The sequence below is a fragment of the Perna viridis genome, chromosome 13, assembly GCF_037379345.1.
Source record: "Perna viridis isolate PV_CMFRI_1.1 ecotype Kerala chromosome 13, ASM3737934v1, whole genome shotgun sequence".
NCBI classification, from domain to species: domain Eukaryota; kingdom Metazoa; phylum Mollusca; class Bivalvia; order Mytilida; family Mytilidae; genus Perna; species Perna viridis.
The window spans coordinates 7,556,905-7,581,274 of NC_142457.1; the positions used below are offsets into that span (position 1 = coordinate 7,556,905).

A 24,370-nucleotide genomic window follows, 5' to 3' on the forward strand; every position below is an offset into this window, starting at 1 on the left:
CCTATCTACAAACTAATGTTTTGTTAAAAGATATGAACAATGACTTATAAAATAGAGCAAACATCACACTGTAAGATAAAGAACTTTTTAAAAAGAAAATCTAACATTATAACATAAAAATGTTCCACTGAAAAGGTTGGTTTGACGAGTGCAAAACGAAAGTGAAAGTAGGGAAAATGGCTATTTATAGTTCAAGACTACTATTCTGTCCGACCTTCGTGGACTCACCCTATTTTCTTTGCGGGAAATAATTTTTTCACATGTCCTAAGAAATGCTACATAAGTGAAAGTTTTATTGAATCAATTTACATTTTTTTTTTAAAAATCCTAAAAATATGCACTTCACTGTAGAAGTCTGTGGGAAAATTAATACGATATTGAGACCGTAACGTTACATTTGGATTTGGAATTTTTAACCGACCTGCATACAGATCCTTTTTGTGTTACGTTTAGCAATATCTTGCGTAATTGTGGTGTAGGAAATGAAGCAACAGTTCAAAACACATGGACTATTTTATAATAACCTAAAATCTGAATCTAAAAAATAATATTACTACGCCGTATTTTAACGGGCGATTACTCTGTATGGAATTTTTACCTGTCTGACAAGGTGAACAAGTTTAACTAGAAAAGGTAAACGAAGGTGTAGGCAGATTAACTTTAAAGTTTATAGTTATTTTTAAGTTGTAATACTAAATATATCAAAACTTGTGTATTGATAGATAAACCTTTTCATGTCTTGTCGATAAATAATCGATCTCCCGAAATGTGTATACTGCTACAAATTATGTGCTAGCACTCGGACTTCTCTGTTAGGATAGGTTCCCCGATTTGCGTGTTGGAGGCAAGTATTAGTTTGTTTGTTATTACTTTCCTTGTTTGTTTGTGTGTTTTTTTAATTATTTGTGCAAGTGTCTATATCAAGTAGTGACTAGTGTATTGGGTTAGACACCTGTGGTCATCTCGCGTGCTTCATCCATTTAAATGTAAATAAAATTGAGCTTAGCTGGCCTGACATGTTTCTGACCACACAGCGGATCCTTGCATAACCTGTCTTTCTTGCTGAATTGTCGATGATGACATGGGTTTATGGTTTGACTTACTAAACCATAGGAGCTACAGATGTAAGTGGTTGCAATTGATTTTTCACGTTTTTGGGCAGCAGAAACTCATGACCTCTTTTTCAGCTTTCAAGTCATTATATTTAACAAATCATGCTTTCCTAAACTAAGATTAACACTGCTAGAACCTAAAAAATGGAAACAGGGCCAAGCCCAGATAAATCTGTGCATAGCACAATAAGGGTTAAAAATATGAGGGGATCATTTACAATGTGCCTCATCAAGAAACTAAATTGGCTTTACAAATTTTCCTTGAGTGCTGAAAATGTACACCTACACTCACATGCAGTTTGGGAATGGTTGAACTGCCTAAGTTCATTATATGATGATCCTACTCGGTATTATCCCCATGATTTTTAAATAGCACAGTGCTTACTGGCATAGCACAGCTCTTTGCTTTACTCCAGAATTATAGCACAGTGCCTATAGTGTATTCTAACTAAAATTAATCACTGATAGCAGATTGCTAAGCATCATAGTGCTGCAAATTGCAGTGCTATAATGGCCTGTGGAGAACACTGCCTACTTGTATAACAAAAATTGCTAACTTACTGTGAAAGTATTGTTCATGGCACAGTCCAGTTTTTGTTGATGTTGTTGATTTGGCAAACCACCAAATTTGGTTCTCAGTGAATAGGGAATTTATCATTCATGTTTGTGTTGGAGTTCTCAAATACACAAATTAACTTATGTTTTTTCCCTAAGCAAGGAAAATTTGTACCAATAATAGACTTGTTTTCATATTACTGACTGACTTTTTTTTTAAATTTTGCATGAAGGGAAGTAACTCTCCAACCTGACAGATAGGTTTACTGTCAGAATGGAGCAACGGACAGTAGTAGACTTTAAATTCAAGTATTTGACCTATTTATACGGTAACTACTTGATTACTTTTAAATAATTTATTTCAAACCATTTAGCTACTTACCAAAGTGAAAATAGTTTAAGTTTTAAATGAAAAAGGATCAGAGAGGTGACGCCTAAAAAGATCTCATAGACAAGGTGAACAAGGTAAAAATGTTTACTCTCCTTTCTGTCCCCAATTAGACCACCGTCCAGGCTGTGATGTGTTGATGGCAGGGGAGGATCCAGGATTTAAGTTTAGGGGGCATTAACTGAATCAAATGCCGTGCAAAGCAAGGAAAAACAATATTATGGGGTGAAACTTATGATGAAATTTTTTCTCTTACAAATTTATGGGGGGGCATATGCCTGACATGCCAGTCCTTGCATCTGCACCTGCATGGGTACTGTCCTTTTGAAAAAAACTTGCTAATGGTTCTCATTCTATTAATATGAAAAACATCAAAAGTACTTTTACAGTAATATAAATCACTTTGGTACATTGTATAAATCTTTACAGTTCTGGTAACAAGCCAGAATATTTCACTATTGAAATGTTTAGAATAACATTCATTTTTGTAACTAGTTACTTCCCCTTGGTTACATGTTAATTGAATCTCATACAGGTCTCTTATCTCAGATTTGTAAACAACAATTTAGATAACTGTTAAGCTGTCTTTGTGGACATTGTGTCTGTTAGTTGCTATTTTAATATGAATTTGTTGGAAAACATTGGATATCGATTGGAGTTTTTGCTAATTGACATAAAGGTGGGGCCGGCCTACTATGTTAAATGGTCACCCTAATTTTTCGGTTCTTTTCATTTTTTGGAAACTTTAATTTTTGAATTCCCTAATTTTTTCGTCACTAAGAATTTCTGGAGGGGTGTACAAAAAGAAAGTTTATTTTGGTAAAAATGTAAAGGATGGGAGCAAGAAAGAAAATGATTGATATTATGGTTTGTATGAGGCCTAGTATTCTAATAATTGTATTTATCCTGCAATGAGGTTATTTGTTAAACGAATAAATGTATACGGTTATTTTTTTGCTGTATCCGTACATTAGCAGGTTATCGACTTTCTGGCTCCTCCCACTCACATGATCGGCGGAACTACTTTATTCTGGTATGCGTAAATTAATCATGGCCGCCACCGTAGATACGATATAAACAAATTGCGACTGCGTATCCGGTTAATCTTTTATTTTTTGCTGTTTTGTTTCGTTTTCACCTGAATAAAATAAAAGATTTTATGTAAACCAAATAATGATTTTATTTTGTATTTTTTTCAACGTCATATATATGGCAAATCCCAAATCTCATTCAGATTTGATTCATTATCAAATAGACGACTTCCTCTGTCATTTCAGTCATGTGGGACTAATTTTGTAGAAACGTAAATTTTTGAATAAAATATATGTATGTATTGAAAGTTTTTAAAATTCATTGTCATAAATGTTGTATGGTTTGAAACAAGGATTTTCCTTTTGGTGGCTTCGGAAATTTGAAGTATGGTTACAAAAAACTGAAATGTCTATCACCAACAGGATTTGTTTTAAACTGTTTAATAATCAAACAGCATCTTCATATGCCATGTTCACTATTGTTGATACAATTGTCACATTTTTCCATTTTGAGCTAAAAGTACATGTATGGCTTTCCAGGTTAGTTGTTGCCTAAACATTTATTGCTGCATATGGTTGTTTACTGAAAATTGTAGAGAAAACATTTCTTTCCATATGTTAATGAAAATCGCCATTCTTTGTCCCTATTAATATTTTCTAAATGATACTTGACTTCATGGAAAAAATGGATAAAAAAATGGAAAAAATAAGCCTATTCCCATTTCAACATAATGAACAGGTAGCTGCAATAACTCCTTGCACGTAGCCCCATACTATCTAAAACTATTTTAGCACGGATGATACAACACAATACATAAATGTCTGTGTTAACTCGGATGTGTAAAGCTACACATGAATGCAAAGCTCAGGAAGCATTGTACCAGTTAACACCGCTTTCATTTACAGAATAAAAGGATAATAAATAATTGTTCACTGGAAATTACTGTTAATTGGCAATCAAGTTAGGCCTGACACGTGAGCCTACGTCATAAACATGTCAGCATGGTACACATGATTGGTAAGGGTTAAGGCACAGGACATAACAAGACCTTGTTTTAAAACATAAGTACAACAAGTCGACAATTTACAATACGAACAATAAGATTGACACATTTTATACATAAAATTAACAAATACAACAGATTCTGAACATAGGGATCCATTACTTCAAAAGAGCTACCTGAAAGAAAAGTTTGTCAAAATTTGTGAAAAACAGGTGTTTTTGGGTGACAATTAATTAGAGGAATTACGGTACTTCCGAGCTTCACCTTCTCCATTTTAAAGGTTTTCATTGGTGACATTTGTAAGTATAGAATTTCTAGCAGAGGTTCAAGAATGATTTTCATACTGTTGTTATAGACGTTTTGCTATAAACTTATGAAGCCCTATATTAGAATACCTGTAGTTTATCAATCAAGGGATCAAACTTGTAAATAAAACTTTGTATTGGTCATATATTGGGAAATAGTTGAGGGCTTAGCAATATTTCAAGTACCATTGGCTACTGAGGCCCTGTTGAACTTGTTCTGTGTATGGCATAAGACACCAATGCCTTCATTTGTTCTGTGTATGGCATAAGACACCAATGCCTTCATTTGTTCTGTGTATGGCATAAGACACCAATGCCTTCATTTGATAATATAATTATATGAAGCCAATTAGATGTTGTACTATTTGTCTTTAAATATAATGTACTGAAGACATGATTTTTTAAAATTTAAATTGGAAATCCAATTTTTCTATATCGCATGAATATAACTGAAATATTGCTGCTGGGGTGTTAAACCCCAATAATCAATCAATCAACCAATTTTTCTATCCAGATTTTACCTTTATATTTACTTGTAGTTATGATTTTGTCAAGTTCAATGTTTTTTTGTTTTTGGCTTTTTAAAATCGTGTCTGACTGTAGATAAAGTGTAATTTCCTCACTAGATGAAAATGGGTGCCCCTGGTTGGTACAGCACTTTGCTCTTAAGGCTCTCTTCTTCACTGCTGTCCCAAAGTTTTCCTGTGTTACTCTTCATAATTTGATAGAGTCCTGATGAAATTTTGATGAGTAGTGTCACCAAAGCCATCTCTTAACAAAATAAACCTTGAAAATGATTTTTTCCTACAAGTCTCATACAATGTATGTACATCTGTATTATGTCTTTCAAAATATTTTGACAATCTGAGAGTTGGTGGTATTATATCTAGTACATTACACACTATAGCACCCTCCTCTTGTGTCCCGTTATTTTCAGATCTTAGCTAGAACACTGAAGATTAAACAATGATATTAACGTAGCATACTTAAAATGTATATGTATGTATGACCTTGATTTCTATGTATCTTGGGTATTTATAAAATGCAGAAATCTTCAAAGGTAATACAGAAGATAAAACATAAAGAGCAAGCTTATTATAAAGAATGTTGATAAGCTGGTCATCTGGCCATGAATTGCAACATATAAGGGGTCCAAATTCCATGAATTGGTACATAAGGAGTCCAAATTATATGTTTTGGTACACATAAGGGGTCCAAATTCCATGAATTGCAACTTATAAGGGGTCCAATTCCATGAATTGCTACATATAAGGGGTCCAAATTTACTATCAAGAGTGGAAGATCCTGGACTTTCCCACTTTCCCAAGTTTTAAACAATGGATCACATGTGGAATATCACAAGTCCTCAATAATGTTGTAAAGGAGTATGTTCAGAAAGTATAAAATCTGCCCCCAGAACGAAAGTGTTCTTTAAAAATATGAAAATTTAATAATTCCCATAATAAATATGTGACTATATTTGAAACAAAGTTGTATTTTTGTCCATGCACATGTTTCACTGAAACTGAAGACAAAAATGAAGTAAATTTCATAAATTCAGACAAAATGTGGAATCACAGTTTTTTTTACAAGACATTCTTATTAAGAAAACACAGAGCACATCTTTAATATTTACACAAAAACAACATTTTTAATCATTATATCTTCTGGCAAAATGTTTTGTTGTTCCAAGCTTGCACTCTGTTAGATTGAAAAACTACTCCATAACCTCTCATTTTCATACAAATTCTTGAACTACAAAAAAGTCGTTTTTGGTTACAAGTTCTTACAACATTTTGAGTCAATTACACCTAAACAAAAAATTTTCATGCTAGTGTTCAGATATCATATTTACTTCCAGATATGACAATAGAAAATTGAAGAAAGTAAGTTGAAATTTTCCAAAAATTTATTGAAGGCCTAAAAAATCTGTTAGTATATCCCAGGGCCTAAAAAATGTGTTAGTATATCCCAGGGCCTAATCTAGAGGGAGAAATAAGCAAAAACTTCCTGTTTGTGCTCACTTTTCCATTTATCTTCTACAAAGAGAAGTTTTTGCAAAAGATTACAAAGACAAAAAATGTCTGTATTGTTATTTTTCAAACAGAATTTACTAAAACTTCTTGTCATCAATATCAAGATTATCCCATGATATGTGTTCCTTTTGTAAATTTCACTAAAACAGAATTCAGTTTCAAATATTTCTGGTTTTTATTGCAAAATAATGGGCAGTTAAGAAAATACCTAGTACGAAGTAGGGCCAAGGCCAGACATACATGTTTATGTATGTTTCTGTGCCCCAATGATGAAATACATGTAGGAGAACGAACATATGTAAGTTTACAAGTCAAAATTTGCTGAAATGTATTTGCAAGATTAAGCACCAATAGTACTGCCTTTACCTTTGTATCCAGCTAAAATAAATATTGAAGAAAAAAGTTATATACAAATATATTTAGTTAGAACTTAACATGCTAAAGTACTGTAGACTGTCACTGATATACACTCCTTCTCATTTTAACCATATAAAGTATCTGTGTTGATACTTGTAACACATTCTAATACAGCATTCCTCTCAAGTCAGGTGGGGTACTCTAATATTGACTAGGATGAGAAGGTTACCTCTGGTATTTGGTTGACTTTACTGTCAAATTTTTAATTCAAGTTCACCTGGGTCACTTTATTGTAGCCAGAAGGTGCTCTAACAGATTGGTACAGGTAAGATAAATTTACTACTAATTTGTTTTCCCTATTTTTTCCCATGAAAGCATGGATACTGATTAAAATTATGAAAATGGACCATTTTTAATGATATTAAAAATCTGAAAGGACCTTTCATAAAAATATTGATTTTAATGGGACATTTTCAGCTAGAATGTAATAAATAGGTCATAGTCCTTCTCTCTAATCCTAATCACTGGCTTAAGCTATGCTATTACTTAACATATATTGTGGGATCAGTTCTCTCCCTTGAACAGTTTAAAATCAGGGTACTAACATTACATCTATCATGCTAAATTATTAAGTAGCTGTCTTTGTAAAAATCATGCAAAATTTGAAAAATGTGATACACCCCAAAAAAAAGGATACATATTTTTATTTTTGTAATTAAGTTGTTTTATGGGTCTATGAAATGTGTAATTATTCATTAAAATCTGCCTGCTCTTAGCAGATAATCAGCCAGCACTCCACAGTTTAGTTTAGTTTCACACTTTTGGCTAGGGATGAAAAATGACATAAATGGACACTGGTGGTTGCTATAGTGATTAAAAAAGAATCTATTGTTGATAAAACATTTTCTGATTAAAAGAGGACTTTTAAAAGTATTTTGCAATGTTCTATATATTTTCAATGTTGAAGGGGCTTTTTCTCAATGACAATTTGACTTCATTATGAAAGTAAGTCAATTTTTTACCATGCTAAATTTAATAAGTGGATTGATTACAAAGTGAAGTAGCTCAAAATCTAACAGGTGACGCCCATATGAGGAAGGGGTTTTCGAAGGAAAAAGTTTGAACAGTATGAAATAAAAATTTCAGATATTTTGTGGGAAATTTGTTTTTTTTAAACCTGATTTTATGAACTTTTTTTGCAAATTTTCGCATATTTTTACATGGTTTCTATGGTAACCCTATATGCTGTGGGTAATTTTTTTCCAGAAATTTTTTACTGCATCCTGATGGCCTTGGCTTGAGCTATTTCTAGGTATGTAGATTTACAGATGCTTGACAATTTTTTAAAGGGATAAATGTTACAAAGCATCAGATTACAAGACCAAAATTAGGCAGTTCTACAATACTGTGGAGTGCTGGCTCAACAATGAAAATCCAATAGATTCTATTGTATTTGAGTGTCATTTACAGAGTTATCTCCCTCAATTTTGAAATCTACAGTGCATTCTATATAATTTTTATCTCCTAAGAACACGGGTTATATGAAAAAATGAATATTAATTTCTGTCTACTATGGCAAAACTGTGGTTAAATTTTGATAATGTGTTATCCATTTCAAAATTTAAGGAGATTTTGTGTAATGGCATTTTCAACAAATTCATATGTACATGTATAGACAAGTCAATTTATACATGTATCATTATGAACGAGTATTTAATACATGTATGTTAAAATTCTTCATTTGGAAATACATGTATATGGTCATTTGAAGTTTAGTAGGAGGATATGTGCCTTCTGCAAGAACGAAAATATTTTTTTCAAGAGATTGGCCTTTTTTGCAGGAATCTGCTATTGAATACATGAGGGTAACATTGACACCCATGTGAAGTGATAAATTTTGTTAAAAGGGAGACAGGGGGCACTTTTGAAATAAGATTAAGGGAATCAGTGGTAAGTGTAGTGGTTACATTGACACCTCACTGTCAATCTTGGTAATCACAATTTTATGGTCAAGTAAATAGAAATTGTTTACCAATTGATAACAAATGTGATATTGACGACCATTGTTTTTCAATTTCTGTTTAAGTTGTGTTTACCTATTCATATAGAGGAGTTTCCAATTGGAAAGTAAATTGGTCTGTTCAGACATTGTAAAACTTGGATTCCTGTGGTAAAGTATCACCTTAACCTTATCACTGGCCAGAATATCTGAATGAACCATTATGGAATTACATACTGACTATGGGAATGTGCCAACTCAGCACAATGATAGTTGGCTTTTAACAGATTTTACATAGTACATGAATGCAGTACTTTGAATAATGTGGGGGAACATGCACAATTTATCAAATCCCAGCTGAAAATGTGCCATTAAAGTTGGAAATATTTACAAAGAAGGTTAAAAATGGCCTATTCAAGTTTTGATTGCATTAGGAAATAATTCACTCTCAAAATTTTATTCCAAATCATTTTACATTTACTGATTATTTGGCTCATTTTTTGTTTAGGAATCACTATGTCTGTTTACAGTTCCATGTGCCTTGTAAGGACATATTTCTCTTCTAGAGGTTCAAATTTACTTCCACGATTGGCAAGTCCTGGACTAATTATGTAACTGTATCTTAATTTGATATAGAAGTGAATTCAGTGTGTTCTTGACAAGCACAAATCACCTCCTGTCTAATTTTTATAAGGACTAATACTTAATTCTTGATAGTAGTTTTTGTTATTGATACATTATCCAATTAAGTTTCACTTTGCGATATTAATATATACAGTAAAATAAATTGAACATCTGTTATTTTACCTTGATAAATTGTATATTGCATAATTGTTTGATATCATTTCGATTTTTATTTGCTGTGAAATGTTTTGTACCTGCACACATTATTATTACATACAGTACCGACAACATTCACTTCATTTCTTCAAAGATTTTATTGAAGTTTAGAATGATCTGGCCAGTGTTTCATAAAAAAAAATTCCTCAAATCTTCAATTTCAGGATATATATCTGATTGGTTGTAATTTGAGTTGAGGAAGGATTTTAGGAAAATTGATTTCAATTTGAAGTTGTTTTTTTATTGAACGGGGCACATTTGGATTGAGAGAAATATTAGTTTAAAAGTTAGTTTCATTATTTTACCAGTTACAAACTAAGTTTGGGGTACAGGTTTATCAGAATTACCTTTTCTCTCTACTTATGGGTGCTAATTCCTCTGGCCACATATCTTGTAAACAATGACTCTCGAACTAATTTGATAAAATTTATTGGGCTGTTAAAATCATTTGTTGATGTGCATAATGTAAGATGAGTTTTTTCTGATGTCTGTTAAGAGAGGCTATCCAATTAAAGGGTCATGGGTAAAAACCTTAAAACTGCATTCACCTTCTTAACCACTCAACAGATTTTGATGAATTTATTTTAGTAAGGTAAGACATTGTTTGCAGATATGCAGGTAGGATGATTTTGGTAATGATTGTTCAAGGATGTCCAACTTAGTGAATTTAGATGCCAAAATTTTTAAGGAAAAACTCCCTAAGCCCCTGAATATTTATAGGTAGGTAGTTATCAAATAAAGATCTACAAGAATGAAGATAGTTATCAAGTAAAGATCTACATGAATTGGGCATTTTACCCAAAGAAAACTGCCTGTATAACCCATCAACAACCAACATAACACTTTTTAAAGGTTACCTTGGGTTGAGCTTAATATCAGGTGTTTCCTTAAACTTTCAGTTCAATATAACCAAAATTCAAGAAAAGGCCAATTCTTACAGAGTATCAGACTTGCTAAAAGTCAACCGTAACTTTTACAACGTTCTTAGTTCTTTAAAATTGAAGTTAAGTCATAGAAAGGGGAGATTACTAGTATACAACTGACGGGTTTGAATCTGACTTGAAATAGAGGGCATTGTTCTATAAGTTTTCTCACAGTATTTCTACTATTATCCTCATTTGAAGGCATCAGACAATACACATCTTCTAGTTCATTTTTCATTTTTATTCATAATTTTAATTTCAGACAAGCAACATTTCCGTAGTATTGAAAACAGGGGGTATCAGGTGCTCTAGTGAAGCTATTTTTTACCATATAGCTCTAAACCAAACTAATCGTGCTTCATTCACTGTAAAATTACAATTGATGAACATTTTTATTACCTGAATAAGAATGGTAATGATAAATACTTAATTGAGCCATAATTAATATTGTAAAGGTAAATTGATCACATCAATAATCGCCCAATAGAGTCTGCCACTACTGGGTAATGTTTATATCAACTGTGACAGGCAAAATATTAGAGAGACATTGATTTCATGTCATGAGTAAATTACAATGTAGGAGGATTATTTCTATGTCATTGATGGGCCTTTTGACAGGAATAACCTCTGAGAAGATTTAGCTTTAGTTTTCAAGGTCTGTTGAATTTTATAATTGAGTTTCCTCCTAATGAATTTGAAATTTGGCCATTCTTTACAAATCATCAGTATACTGTGTACTTACAGACTTGCATAAACCTTCTGAGGAAAATGTTTTTTTCTTTATATCTTAGAAAAAAAATTGTTCTTTTTAGCAATCTGATAAAAATCAGCTGTTTGTTTAGCTCTGATTACTGTGTACTGTCAGTTTATTCTTTTTAGCACATTTCTATAAAGGTAAGGTCCATTTGGGCATTTTACCCAAAGAAAACTGCCTGTATAACCCATCAACAACCAACATAACACTTTTTAAAGGTTACCTTGGGTTGAGCTTAATATCAGGTGTTTCCTTAAACTTTCAGTTCAGTATAACCAAAATTCAAGAAAGGGCCAATTCTTACAGAGTATCAGACTTGCTAAAAGTCAACCGTAGCTTTAATAATGTTCTTAGTTCTTTAATAAAAAATTTGTCTCTTTGCTCTACAATTACCATAATTGTAGCAAACCTCACACAGATGTTTCCTCCGAAAATTTGGCACCCTTGCAAAATAAGATTTTAGGTAGCATAGTGTTAGAATATACATGTATTAGTACAAGCTTATAAACTTTATGGAAAATTCAGTTCTTGAGTACAATTTATACTTGGCAAATGTGTGCAAGAAAGAGTTCCCTGATTCTATATTATTTGATTTATAACACTCTGCATATGCAGTGATTGGTATAACATGTTTTAGAACGGGCCACTATTAATGATTTTCAGAATTTCACTGGGCCATTCTTTAATGTATTGTCTGGTTGCAATTTTATCCAACTGACATTTTCATCGCTGTGGGGTTGTTATCTCCTCTTTGACATATTCACCATACCTATTCTCATCATATGCAGCCTGTTTGTGTTGAAAGAAACTGGAAATAAACAACCGTAATGGAAGCAGGAAGTTTAACACGCTATTAAAACCTGGCTTAACCCACCATTTCTATCAGAATGTCTGTACCAGGTCAGGACCAATGCAGTGGTTTCTAATTCTTGTTTTTTCCCTAATATGGCCATTTGTTTTACAGACTTGCCTTTTGACTATTGCCTAGAATTTATCAGTTCACTAATTCTGATATTACTGAACTTAATTTGTTAAACATTTCTGATTTTAATGTTACATTTTGAGCAGGAATGTGATGAAAGGCACATGGCCTCTTCTATTCCCAATCATTTTATATGATAGGCTGTGGTAGATATTAGGTGTTGTGCATTAAAGTTAGCTATCTACATATGAAGACATGATTGAACACTTGTCCCATGAATCTGCCTCAGCTCAAAGACTGAAATTTTTTTTAACATTTTAAAGGATGATATTGAAATTTGGTAAGCAGGTTTGGAATGCTTGTGTATGCAGTTTTGTCTTAGTTACAGGAATTAAAAAAAAAACGTGTATAAAAAAAAGAAAAACAAGGTAGTCTGGTCCTATGAACAAATTGACCGAGAATTATAAAAAAAATGTGAGAAAGAATCTTAGATGAGTCAGTTATTATGCAATCAACACCCTTACAGAGAAGACAAAAAATCTGTATTATTTAGATGTTTGTACTGAAGCAGGTAATGCACTATTGAAGCAAACATAGTGTAGAATCTTGTATTTTGGTGCATAACATGTGTACATCAAAATAAACATATTAAGGTCTGTTGGTTAACAAGGAGGCGTTTGAACAGTAAAACATTTTTCGTTGTGGTGTCGAGGGGTCATGTGGCCATGTTATGACATCTGATTCATCTGCTTGATCATAGAGGCAAAAATTATTAATTACAATGTATTTGTCATAGGACCTACAAATGTAGGTGTGAATAACTGTTTGTGATCTTTTACTAACCTTGGTTAAAAGGTTACACTTGTATGTGAATGTATCATGTTTGGATGAGGATTTCCTTATAAATGGCCTCATCAACCCATTCTTGATTTTCTTGTAAGAGAACTGATCTTGTTCTGGCCTAATCAGAATTATGTGTTTTAAATATATTTGTACATCCACATGCCTTGTATAGATGAGGATTTCCTTTAAAGGTGCATGTCCTCAACAACCCATACATTTGCAATAAAAATCAAAGCATGGAAGGTGCTGAAACTCGGAAGTCACTTGGCATGCAACCTGCAAGATAGGTTCCCGATGTTTATTTTTTAAGCAATATGCTAGAGTGCCGGTCATGACATGGACTAAGCTTTGAGAATGTTTTGGTTTGGAACCCATATTTCCCTTGCAACCTGCAGCAAAACAAAGCAAAGATGTACACAAATATCAAGAAAATAAGATTATTGCATTTGTTTACGTTCTTGAGACCTCAAGCTTGAAAAAAGGCAGCTGATTAAGTTGATTGTGACACTTTTTGATAAAATGATTTTGATTATAATACCATTCACAGGGCATAGTTAAAATCCAACACCACTCAAAGAGAGATAACTCCAATTAAATTGTATTGGCTTTTAAGTACCTTCTTTGAAATTACTACGCGACCAAGCGCTAAAAATAGTTTAGCGTCTCGATTTACCAGTTCGACAATATTTAGCTGAAAATTAACACTTGAAATGTTTGAAATATCATTCATTAGGGATATCGGTGAAATATGTAAAGTTTAAAAGAGAGTCATGCATTAATTTGAAGAAATCATTTCCGTCCGTGAATTTGTCTGCCGGAAGCCCTTTTGTCATTATTATACTTACAATACTCAAAGCCACTAATGTGACTTCTAAGTAACAACAACAATCCGTGATGGTGAAGTAGGTATGGTTGTAGTTCATTACATACTATAACAAGAGATGGTGAACTAGGTATGGTTGTAGTTCATTACATACTATAACAAGAGATGGTGAACTAGGTATGGTTGTAGTTCATTACATACTATAACCAGAATAGGTATGATGTATATGTCAAAAAGACAACAACCCCACCTGGATGAAACTGTCAGTCCAAGGCCACCCATTGGTCTTCAATGAATGACAAGGAAACCCTCATACCACAGGACAGGCTACAGCTGACCCCAAAACATCATTATACACTGATACAGCAGAAGAGTTGCCCCTATATTCTCAAGTAACTTGAAATCTGTCTTTACCAAACCTGGACTTCTGGACTTGAAGTCTTTTGGCCTGGAGGTTTTATTTAATTTTGGCATATGTTTGGTTTCTATAAGTTCAAAATGTTTTTGAAATGACATCATGGGGTTTAGAGAATATGGTGAGTTTAGGTTGTTGTCAATGTTTTTCAGGATTCAGTTTAGACTGGTTAAATGGGATATTTTTATATTGTAGAAAGCTGATCTTTCAACTGCTTAACTTAAGTAACATAATGCAATCCATGTTCTTATTTAGTGTTGTTGAGGTTTCTTAAAAAGTACCTAACAGATATGGTTGTCTTGTTGTTGTTGTTGTTTGCCTTATAGTAAGGTAGACATGTGTTTGATCCCCACCGAAGTCATACCAAAAGCTTTAGAATTTGTAGTCACTTCTTCTATGTGCCAAGCATGTGGAACAAAGGGTATATATTGATGAAGGGTTGGCTTTGAGTCTGAATTATGTTTCAGAGCAGTTACCAGGTGTTCAGAAACATTCCTGTAAAAAACCTTGAATGTTACCTCCACCTTCGTAAGATGATGATGTGCCGTCAGAGATTGTGAATTGGTAAAATCAAGTTTTATTGAAAGCATAATATGTGCAATATGCCAACAAGCAGAAAATATTGATGAGGACTAAATAGAAATGAGATAAAAGTTTGTTAGATTATATGTATTTGTATGTAGTCAATTTAAATTTTTTGACTAATGTACCCCAATGTGGGCAATTTTAGGAATAGTCGGTGCAGTTTTTGCATACAGACTATTTGACCTTTGAACTCTTTCAACATCGTAACTATTGAAGGTACTGTCTTGTATCCTATTATATGTATAAGGATAATATTGGGATTTATTTCTGTAGTACATGTACTAAGATGGTATGACATGCTTACCATTCTTGAGGATCCTATCAGGTTTCACCTTTTTCATCTTATATAATTTTGCTAAAATAGTACAGTAGAGTTTATTGATACAATAATAATACATGTATATAGCATTTATAGTCAAAACTAAGCAATTCCAAGGTTGAACTGATATTCTGTGTCTGTCTGTCTGCAACCTCTCAAGTTACAAATTCAAAACTGAGGCCACATATACTAGTACCTATAATTAGGTATCCATTAAAAGGGTAAAGGGAAAAGATGTATTGGCACCAAAAACAAACTTCAGTTTTCCAAATGATTGTGTATGATATTGAATTAACTTTATAAGCTGCTTCTTTTTTATCAGTATCGATACTATTTCACTTTCCATTATGAAGGGTTGTTTCCCATCTTCCTGCTACAAATACATCCTTATATATTCAATATTCTTGTCAGATTAAACTGTGACTAATTTGTTCCACAATTTAACCCCTGTCAGTTGTGTAGAAAGGTGTGTGGAAAGTTTCTGAATGGTATTTAATTCACTGAAAAGGAGGTTTTTAAATATTTGATGAGTAGTACACAATTTTCCTTCTTTTAAAAGTTCAAATATTTAGAATAGATGATTTAGTATTGAGCTGTTAGTCAAAGTTAGCAGTGTGTTGTATAGGAAACATTAAACTTAGCAGTAAGGTACAGTAGTTAATAACCAAATATGGTATTACATGTATATAGTGAAACTTGTCGAAACCCTTTTGTTCGATGAAGGCAGGTGTTCATTTTACACAGGTTCATAACATACTGAGAAAGTACTATTGTTTGTGAGATACCAATTGTCGGGTTTTTTTTTGGATAGGACAAACCACGAAATTTGGTTCTCAATGAATAGGAGATTTCTATTGATGTGTATACTGAAAACCACGAATCCAGGAATCCACAAACTTGTGTTTCACCCTAATCCATGAATATTGGTATCCAAGAATTAAATTTCTTTCACTGTCATTATTTAAACTGATATGAACGGAATTCATAAGATATCTGGTTTACACAGACTTCCATTTTTTCCACGGTTTGGTTTAGACAGGTTTCACTATATAGAAAAACCTACCTAAAACTATGACTTAGTTCAGTTAAGACAAGTTTACAGTTAATGTTGGTTGAAAATGCAAATAGACCCTTTTGTGCTAACTGTAGGATAATCGATGAGCATGCTCTACGCATGCTGAATATACACTTCTGTGAGGAAAATTCTTTTGTTCTACCCAAGCCCTACCTCGCGGAAGTGTACATTGAGCATGCTGACCAACTGACCACAAAAGGGTCTATAAATTAGAAAATATTAATGGATTGAGTCAGGATTCAGGTCATAGGACCACTTCTTTTGTTTAAAATTTAAATAATTGTGAAGTTTGTTTATAAATTTATCAAATTAAGTGTGAAATCTTTTTTCTCAAACCTTCTTCCTCAAATCTCATGATCTTGGCCTGAAAAGGAAATTCAGAAGCAGTCATAATTCAGACAGTTTTCTAGTTTATTCAATGTTGACAGTGGTCTAGAATTCCTATTTCTTGGTACCTAGCATGGGCAAAACGGAATTTAGCTCTGGTTTACTGGTTGGTTTGTTTTTCTTCATGAAGTAATTTTACTTTAACCATAACTAATTCCTTGCCAAATTAATGTCAAGATTAAAAATTTTCATTTAACAAGAAATATGAATTATTTCAGAGCTTGCCTTGGACTGATTTGTAGATGTGGACAATCTATGTTATAATATAATGAAACGAGAGTAATATCACCACTCAATATCCCCCCTCAAGTCATTAACAAATAATTCAGATAGTAGATAATTTAAATAGCCTTGGGTATTGTACATAAACATATTTGTAATTTGTTGTTTTCATTGGGTCATTTTTGTCAACTTTAGGCTATAATAAGTTTGTTTTGTTTTTTGTTTTTTTTTTAGTAAACAGTTATACAATGTACTGTAGGCCAACTTTTCCCCTTTGAAAACTTTTACTGGAGTTGGCAGTCTGCCTTCTAAGTTTGAGACAATAAGCCCTATACTTAATCTGATAAGAATTTTGTGTAGGCTACACTAGCTTAGAAGCAAAATTTCTGCAAGACCCCCAGTACTTTGAGCAGAATTGGCTGGTGGGCTGTCCAAATTTTGAAGGCTGACTTGGTATTTATTTAGATTTAAATCCGGGTTTGTGGCACTATGTTTTTGCAATTTACAAATTGTTACCATTGCTATTCTTAAAGATTGATTTATTTTCTTCCTTGCAAAGACAGCGAATTTAAAATCACTGGTGGTAAAATTTGGTTCACTAAATGTTGATTGCTTGTTGCTAAATTTGTCTTCTTAAACTCCTGTGTAACAGAGCAGGAACAATTTGTGGGAAATTTTGATGGACTGAAGTCAATTAAATCTAGTGGTTGATATGGTGTGAAAGTCACTTTTTTCTCTTTAAATATTGATTTTAAGAAAATTAAAATTCATTTTAAAAAGGCCTGCAATATGTTTTGAAAACCATGTTATGAAAATTTGTGAACTACATGTTCATGTATAATGTATATCATTTGATTCTGAGATCAAATGAGGGATCCAGATTTGACTTTACCTCTAATTTGTCTTTTTTCTACTAAACATAGTGACTTGATCATGGTGATTGTATTGCACATAACTATATATCATTCCATCTTGGTACAAATTTATTGGCAGATTGGAAGGTTGATGGTCATGGAAGCCTCCCTTTTGTTGGAAAATTTGGTTAATATGGTAAATTTTGTGCTAAATGAGCAAATAACAGGCTTGATCCCCCCTTTCTAAGTTTCTGGACATACCTCTGAATTAAGCCTTGTTTGAGAAACAAGTAGTAGTACGATTTCATTATTAAATCATTGATGGATATTGTATCAGAGCTTCATGTTAATATATAGGATACTCCCTCTAGTCATTTCAGGCAATTAAACTCAACATGGAAGTTCCATTTTAATTAAAAGTCTGTGTTGTTTAAAATATGCATGCTTGATAGATATTTCATTGAAAACTAAAACGCATTTACCTGTAGGAAGCATGCACCTTAATTAACTTCTATGTCTTACAAAGGTGTTGTGGTAATGACATTTTTTAGGAAAAAAAGATAAAAAACGATGACATAATTTTATCGTTGGAATTTTATTACATGTACATGTAATACTTTAAATATTATGTAGAAAATTTTGGTGCAGGAATATGAAAACTACTGTGAAAATATGATTATTTGTGGGGTACCAATTTTCCTGGGTTAAGTGAACCACGAAAAAATTTGGTTCCCAAAGAAAAAGAAATTTAATATCCATTCATTTGTATGTTACAGTTGTCAGATCCATGAATTCAAGAATCTGTGAATTGGTGTTTTTTCCCTAAACCACATAATTTAGTACCTTCTTATAACAGGACTTTAACAGTACTAGACAAGATGGGGATACAGTTTTAAAAATCAGCAACCAAGATTGTTTAAGCTATGAGTATACCTTTTTTCAATGCCCTGCAATCCCACTATTGTCAGGTGTTACAGTTCTTTAATTTTCAGAATAAATAATTGTAATTTTAGCTACAAGTTATTGAGCTTACTTCTTTAGAGGTTACATGTGGGACTATATTCAGCTTTCTGAGACATGTAATTGAAGTCAGCGGTTTAGATTCTTTCAAAATAAGTAATACATTGTTTACTCTGAAACTAAATAAGCGACTTCGAAGAAGTTATCGCTGTTACCAAATCTTAACACTTTAAATTTCAAGACTTCTATTAAAACTTGTCTTGCCTTCTCATCAAAACTTATAAGTAATTGATAGACTACATACACTCCTTATTCTTATTGAAATCTCATGGTACTACATATCAAGCATGTTTAAAATTTGATCAGTAGTTTTACAATGCTATACTGGTCCTTTCTCAAGGCAAACTGGTAACCAGATCTTTAATGTTACGTAATTGACTGGCCATTAGCTAACCTACGGTCAGGTAACACCTTGTAACATTTATTTAGTGTTCAAGCACATACCTTTTAAAGACGTTATCGCTTGATTGGCTAAGACTATCATTTACCTTCAATTACCAACATTGAACCACAGGTGTAGTAGAAGTAGAGAATACCTGTACGACTAGGTGTTATTCTGTAGTGTTACACTTCATTGAATTTAATCTATTTATAATTCATTCACCTACGAAAATATTTACGCCTATTGACGAGTTAGTATATGATTTTCCTGTATTCTGTTTTGTAGAAATTTGGATTTAACAGAAGTGGTGCACAATGGCCAGTGTTGATTCTGCATTTCGGGTGATAGACCCACGGAGTAAAAAAGCTATATTCCACATATGGAGAATAGAGGTAATTAAATGTACTTTCTTGCCAGACTTGCTGGTATTTAATATGTGTAAATTAATATGTAAAATTCTTTGGTTGATTCAAAAGATTAAGAGGCGTGGCTGTTGCCTTTTTGTATAGTACAATGCACACTAAGAAGGGATCATTTCAAAAGCATTTATAATGTCGATTTTTATGTGTTTTTGATTAACTTGGGTGTCTATTGAAATGTAAAAGGAGTGCTCAGCAGATTAACAGACCAGTATACCTAGTGCTTAGGATATGCAAAGGGGTTTATCTAGTTTTGTAGAAGAAATCAGCCGTATAAGGTCATAGTGGCCATTAATCTTGATTAAGAATTCAATTATATTACTGTTTATGCACCTCTGCAGTTAAAATATTTCTGAGTTAATGCCAGAGAAATAAACAAACAGCTTTATTGGTTTTTATTGTCAACAAGGATTAAACTTGACATTTCTCTATGGAATTGGGATCTCTTATCTCAATTTTTTTGGCGTGTATGATTCATGCACAGGATACAAGTTAGTTTCTTACATGAAATATACGGGCATATGTATACCCAGGATACCAAATTTTAAATTTTTGTATCAGTACTGTATTTCCAATAAAGGCATAAAGATACAAGTGTTTATCAAAGTAAAAAGACTAGGCACATGAAAAGAGGTCTTATTATGATGAATATTGGATCCGTAATTTGCATTGTTTCTACTGCATTGTTAGAGCATTTTGCCCAAACTAGAAACCAATATTTTAAATGTATATCTAGTATTATTATTGACTGTTTTCAAACCAATTATACTTTGTATTTAAGGGTTCTTAAAGATCTGAATAGTCCTCTCTCAAATTAGGTAGACACAGGACTATTAGACTACTGTTGAACCCTGTGTTTAGTGTTTTTTCTTTTAATGAAATTTGAAATTTTCTCCGATTATTGATAAAATTTTGTTGCTTACATACACTGAATTGTAAAGATTTTGACCTTCATTTTTCATATGGCTAATATACAATGTACATGTAGGTAAAAGTTTGCTGACTAGGGTTATTTTTCATGTTCAGTCATCCATTACAGAAGGTAGATATATTGATTACAAAACATTTAAACAGCTGTATTGTAATGGTTGGGTTTAACATTAAAAAAAATATTAAAATTTCCCAGTCCCCAGATGTCTTAGGTTTCTTGAAAATCATTATGATAAAAGAAAAAAGGGAATAGAAAATTTATGTAGTTTTTGTAAACCATGTAAATAGAATGAAGGCCATTGATGGATATGCATACATGTAAGATTATATCTGATAATTTCTACTAAATGCCTATAATATGACTAGAACCTGAAAGAGTATGTTCTGAAACTGCCAAAATCAGCCCCAGAAACTAGAGTGTTTGAATTATGTTTTGAAATGGCATAATTTACTATTTTAATAAGGTGTGCCTTCATTAAAAATAAATTTCATTGTTGTTCAGGCATTTGTTCCAATAAAATTGAAGATAAAAATAACCAAAATAAGAAAATGTAGCCTAGTTGTGGTAAAATAGCTTATTTTTATGTGGAATATATAGAGTGCATTTGTCGGTTTCTTATGTTTATGCAAGTCATTACAGCTACTGACTGACAAATATTTTTGTTCAAAGCTTGTGGTCTACATTTTGTGATTGATTATCTACACCTAATCCTTTTTGTGAAAAGTGTATGAAAACTGTATAGAAGCAGTATTTTGTGACTTTATTATGACTCAATTATGACACAACAGCTTGTATTTTCTGTAAAGTAGGATTCAGATATTGTTTTAATTTCAAGTCCAAAATGTGCAAATAAGAAACTTCAGATAGTAGGTTGAAATTTCAACAAAATAGAAGGCCTAAATCTATATTAGCGAATCTACCCCCTTTTCAACTGAAGTCCAAATAGTCTTTTACTGGTTAATGGAGGTCTTGGTATAATATGTTGTTACTCTGCCTAAGCCATAACCCCATTCATACATTAATATTATGTAGATCAGGGAAGGTAAAACATTTTGGTTTTATTGAATAATATACATTCTACATTCATTAGTAAGTCCTTTAAGGTTCTGTGTTTGGCAATCCTCAAAACTTGATTCCAAATGGAAAGAAAATTTCCTTTTCATCTGTCAAATTCGAAATTCTTTATTCAAGAATCTGAGGTTTTTCCCCTTAACCACAAAAATTAGTGCCCATGAATTAAAAGTACACTTTAAAATATTTATTTGAATTCATGGGATCAAAGTAAACACAGAGAGGCTAATTCATCATTCAAAAGATCTAATGTACAGCCACATATCTGCATTTCAATATATGATTAACTCCTTTATTTTGAAAGTATCTCAACTTGATGTCTGCAAAACTTTTGGTAGCCTAGCTTGTATTTTGTCCTTAAAAATATTTGATTGCCATAATTAGCAACACCTAATTTATAAGTCTGTAAAGTTTTAAGTAGCTGTCTTTGTTAGAATCATGCAAAATCTGACATATGTGATACACCCCGTAAAAGGCTACATATTTTAAGTTGTTTTATGGGTGTATACTATGAAATGTGTAATTATTCATTCAAATCTACCTGCTCTTAGGAGATAATCAATATTGAAAATCAAATAGATTCTATTGTATTTGAGTGTCATTTACAGAGTTATCTCCCTTAATTTTGAAAACTGAAAGTTAATTACTATGGCAATTCAAACAAAATATATCAAAAGTAAAAATATGTAGGCTTTTCACACATGAATCACATTTTTCATGATTCTTAGCTGGAGTGCTACTATGTAGTAGCCAACAGGGAAAGCAGGGGAAAAACATTGTACCTGCCAAAAAAACACTACTTTAGAGTTTGTTCACTTTGCCAGGTTGGCTACTAAAAATAAAGTGTTCACTATGTTATTGTGATATCTAAATTTGACATGCCTAGATCTAGTAGACAAGTGTTACATGTTAAACCCTGCTTTTAACTCCTCTTCTCAAGTAGGTTAGTTTTACCTATTTAGTTTCTCATTTCCATAAATTTTCTCATTTTATTGACCTTGAAAGTAAAGAAGATTACAAAAGACATCCTTTAATACCAGTGGATAGATTACAGCTTTATATAAAACCTGTTGTAAGAATAGACTTGAGGTCGTTACAATGTGAAGTTTGATGAATCGAATCGACAATAACTTGAGAATGTGTTCTAAGAATAGTAAAACTGTTATACTCAATAACATGCCTGAGTTAAGTGATAATTAGGTCTGTATACTTTCAGCTTAGTCATAAGGACAATTGCAGGGGCAGATCCTGAGTTTTTTTTTGAAAGGAGGTTTTTCAGGCTACTACTTACCTTTTTTCACCAAAATTTGGCCTGAAATTAATTAAATTTTCCAGCATAAGGAGGTTCCAATTTCAAGATGCCAAATAAGAGGCTTGTAATAGATTGCCAAGTATATTCTTTCTTTTGCTTCAAGAGCAAGGTAGGAAATTCACTCAAATTCTAGCCAGTCCTGAATACAATTTTTCAATTTATTTACTATATGTCTACTGGTATATAGATTTTGCTAAAATTAGCCAGCCCTGCCAAAAAATAGCCAGTCTTGGGCTGGCTGGCAGGCTACTATTTCTAACTCTGAAAAGAGGACATAGTACTATAGCTGTGAACCTTATATTTGAATCAATAAAAGCATAAAGACCGGTATTATTTTTATGGGTGTACATGGTAATTTAACTTAATCCAGCCCTTTACTGGGGTTGATTTATTGTGGATGGTAAGCCAATTTCTTTCACTAGCCACTTCCGCAAATTTCACTTACAAAAAATGAAACATGTTGCCTTGAAAAAGTCCCTTAATAACAAATTAGATGTTAAACAGAATAAAAACAGTCATGAAAATAAATAGCACTGAATTTGAATTGATGTCGTAAAACATGACAATAAGTATCCACCAAAATAAGTTGTAATTTTAAGCTTTCCTTTTTACTTACTAAATATTATTGTTTTATTTTGTTTTGTTTTTTTTTAGTTTTAACCTTAGTCATTCTCTGTGTAAATGTCAAATCTTTACATGGTAGCAATATCCTTATAAGGAAAGAGAGTATAATTGTTTATTGAACATTAATGAAACCAAATGGCTTATGTCATATTGAACACATTGTCTGAAAAAACTGATGTCACTTCCACAAGGGGAATGCTATATGTATTAATCATTTATAAACAATACAAGAATACACAGTGATTGTATCTTAAGGCAATCAAACATCCATAAATTGTAGCAATAGGTTGTAATGCTCATAAATTGTTTAGTAGTGATGATAGGGTCAGGATAATGGGGTTAAGATAAGGTCAATATTCAGAACATTAGGGTCAAGAAACCTGTTATTTTTTTTTCATTTTTTTTACCTTGTTGAGATCAATAGTTGGGATGATTTGATATCAATTAGAGAATACTTAAGTGTGAAATTGCTGAATTACTCTATGAAGTACCATAGAGTTTTTCAAAACATGGGGGGGGGGGACGTGCGCCTCCCTTAAATTTGCAAAACATGGGTTGCCAGGGGTAGATTTTTGCACTTTTAAGTTGAAACTTGAATTTCTTGCTAATTTTACCACAAAAAATATCCACATTTCACCCACTGTAGAAGAATATTTCAAAATTTTACCTCAAAAAATGTTTTGCCTTGCTCCACTCAGAGAATTTTTACGGTGCGCCTCTCCCTAATCTAAAATCCTGGATCAACCCCTGTTTTTTCTTTTTGATACAGAAAAAGTATGAGTACTGATGTGTCGGATACAAATAATTCAAAATCCCATTAAGGACCAGAACATTAAAAAGAAACCAATAGACTGAGAACAAG

The 24,370-nt window shown here is 32.4% G+C and overlaps 1 protein-coding gene across 8 annotated transcripts in view; it reads left to right on the forward strand.

Moving 5' to 3' along the window:
• The first annotated feature begins 470 nt into the window (after nt 1-470).
• The window catches only part of LOC148599421 (villin-1-like), a 53,078-nt gene continuing 29,178 nt past the window's right edge, over nt 471-24,370 (forward strand). Inside the window, exons 1-2 of one of the 8 annotated variants that reach the window (XM_088557062.1) lie at nt 471-633; nt 19,437-19,543. In XM_088557062.1, coding sequence (XP_088413188.1) covers nt 19,466-19,543 — 78 coding nt within the window. In that variant the 5' untranslated portion in view covers nt 471-633; nt 19,437-19,465. Of the gene's footprint in view, nt 634-696; nt 845-6,266; nt 6,282-7,094; nt 7,114-15,707; nt 15,860-19,154; nt 19,174-19,436; nt 19,544-24,370 lie in introns of those variants that run through there. The other 7 variants (XM_088557069.1, XM_088557064.1, XM_088557068.1 and 4 more) reach the window with 7 other exon arrangements.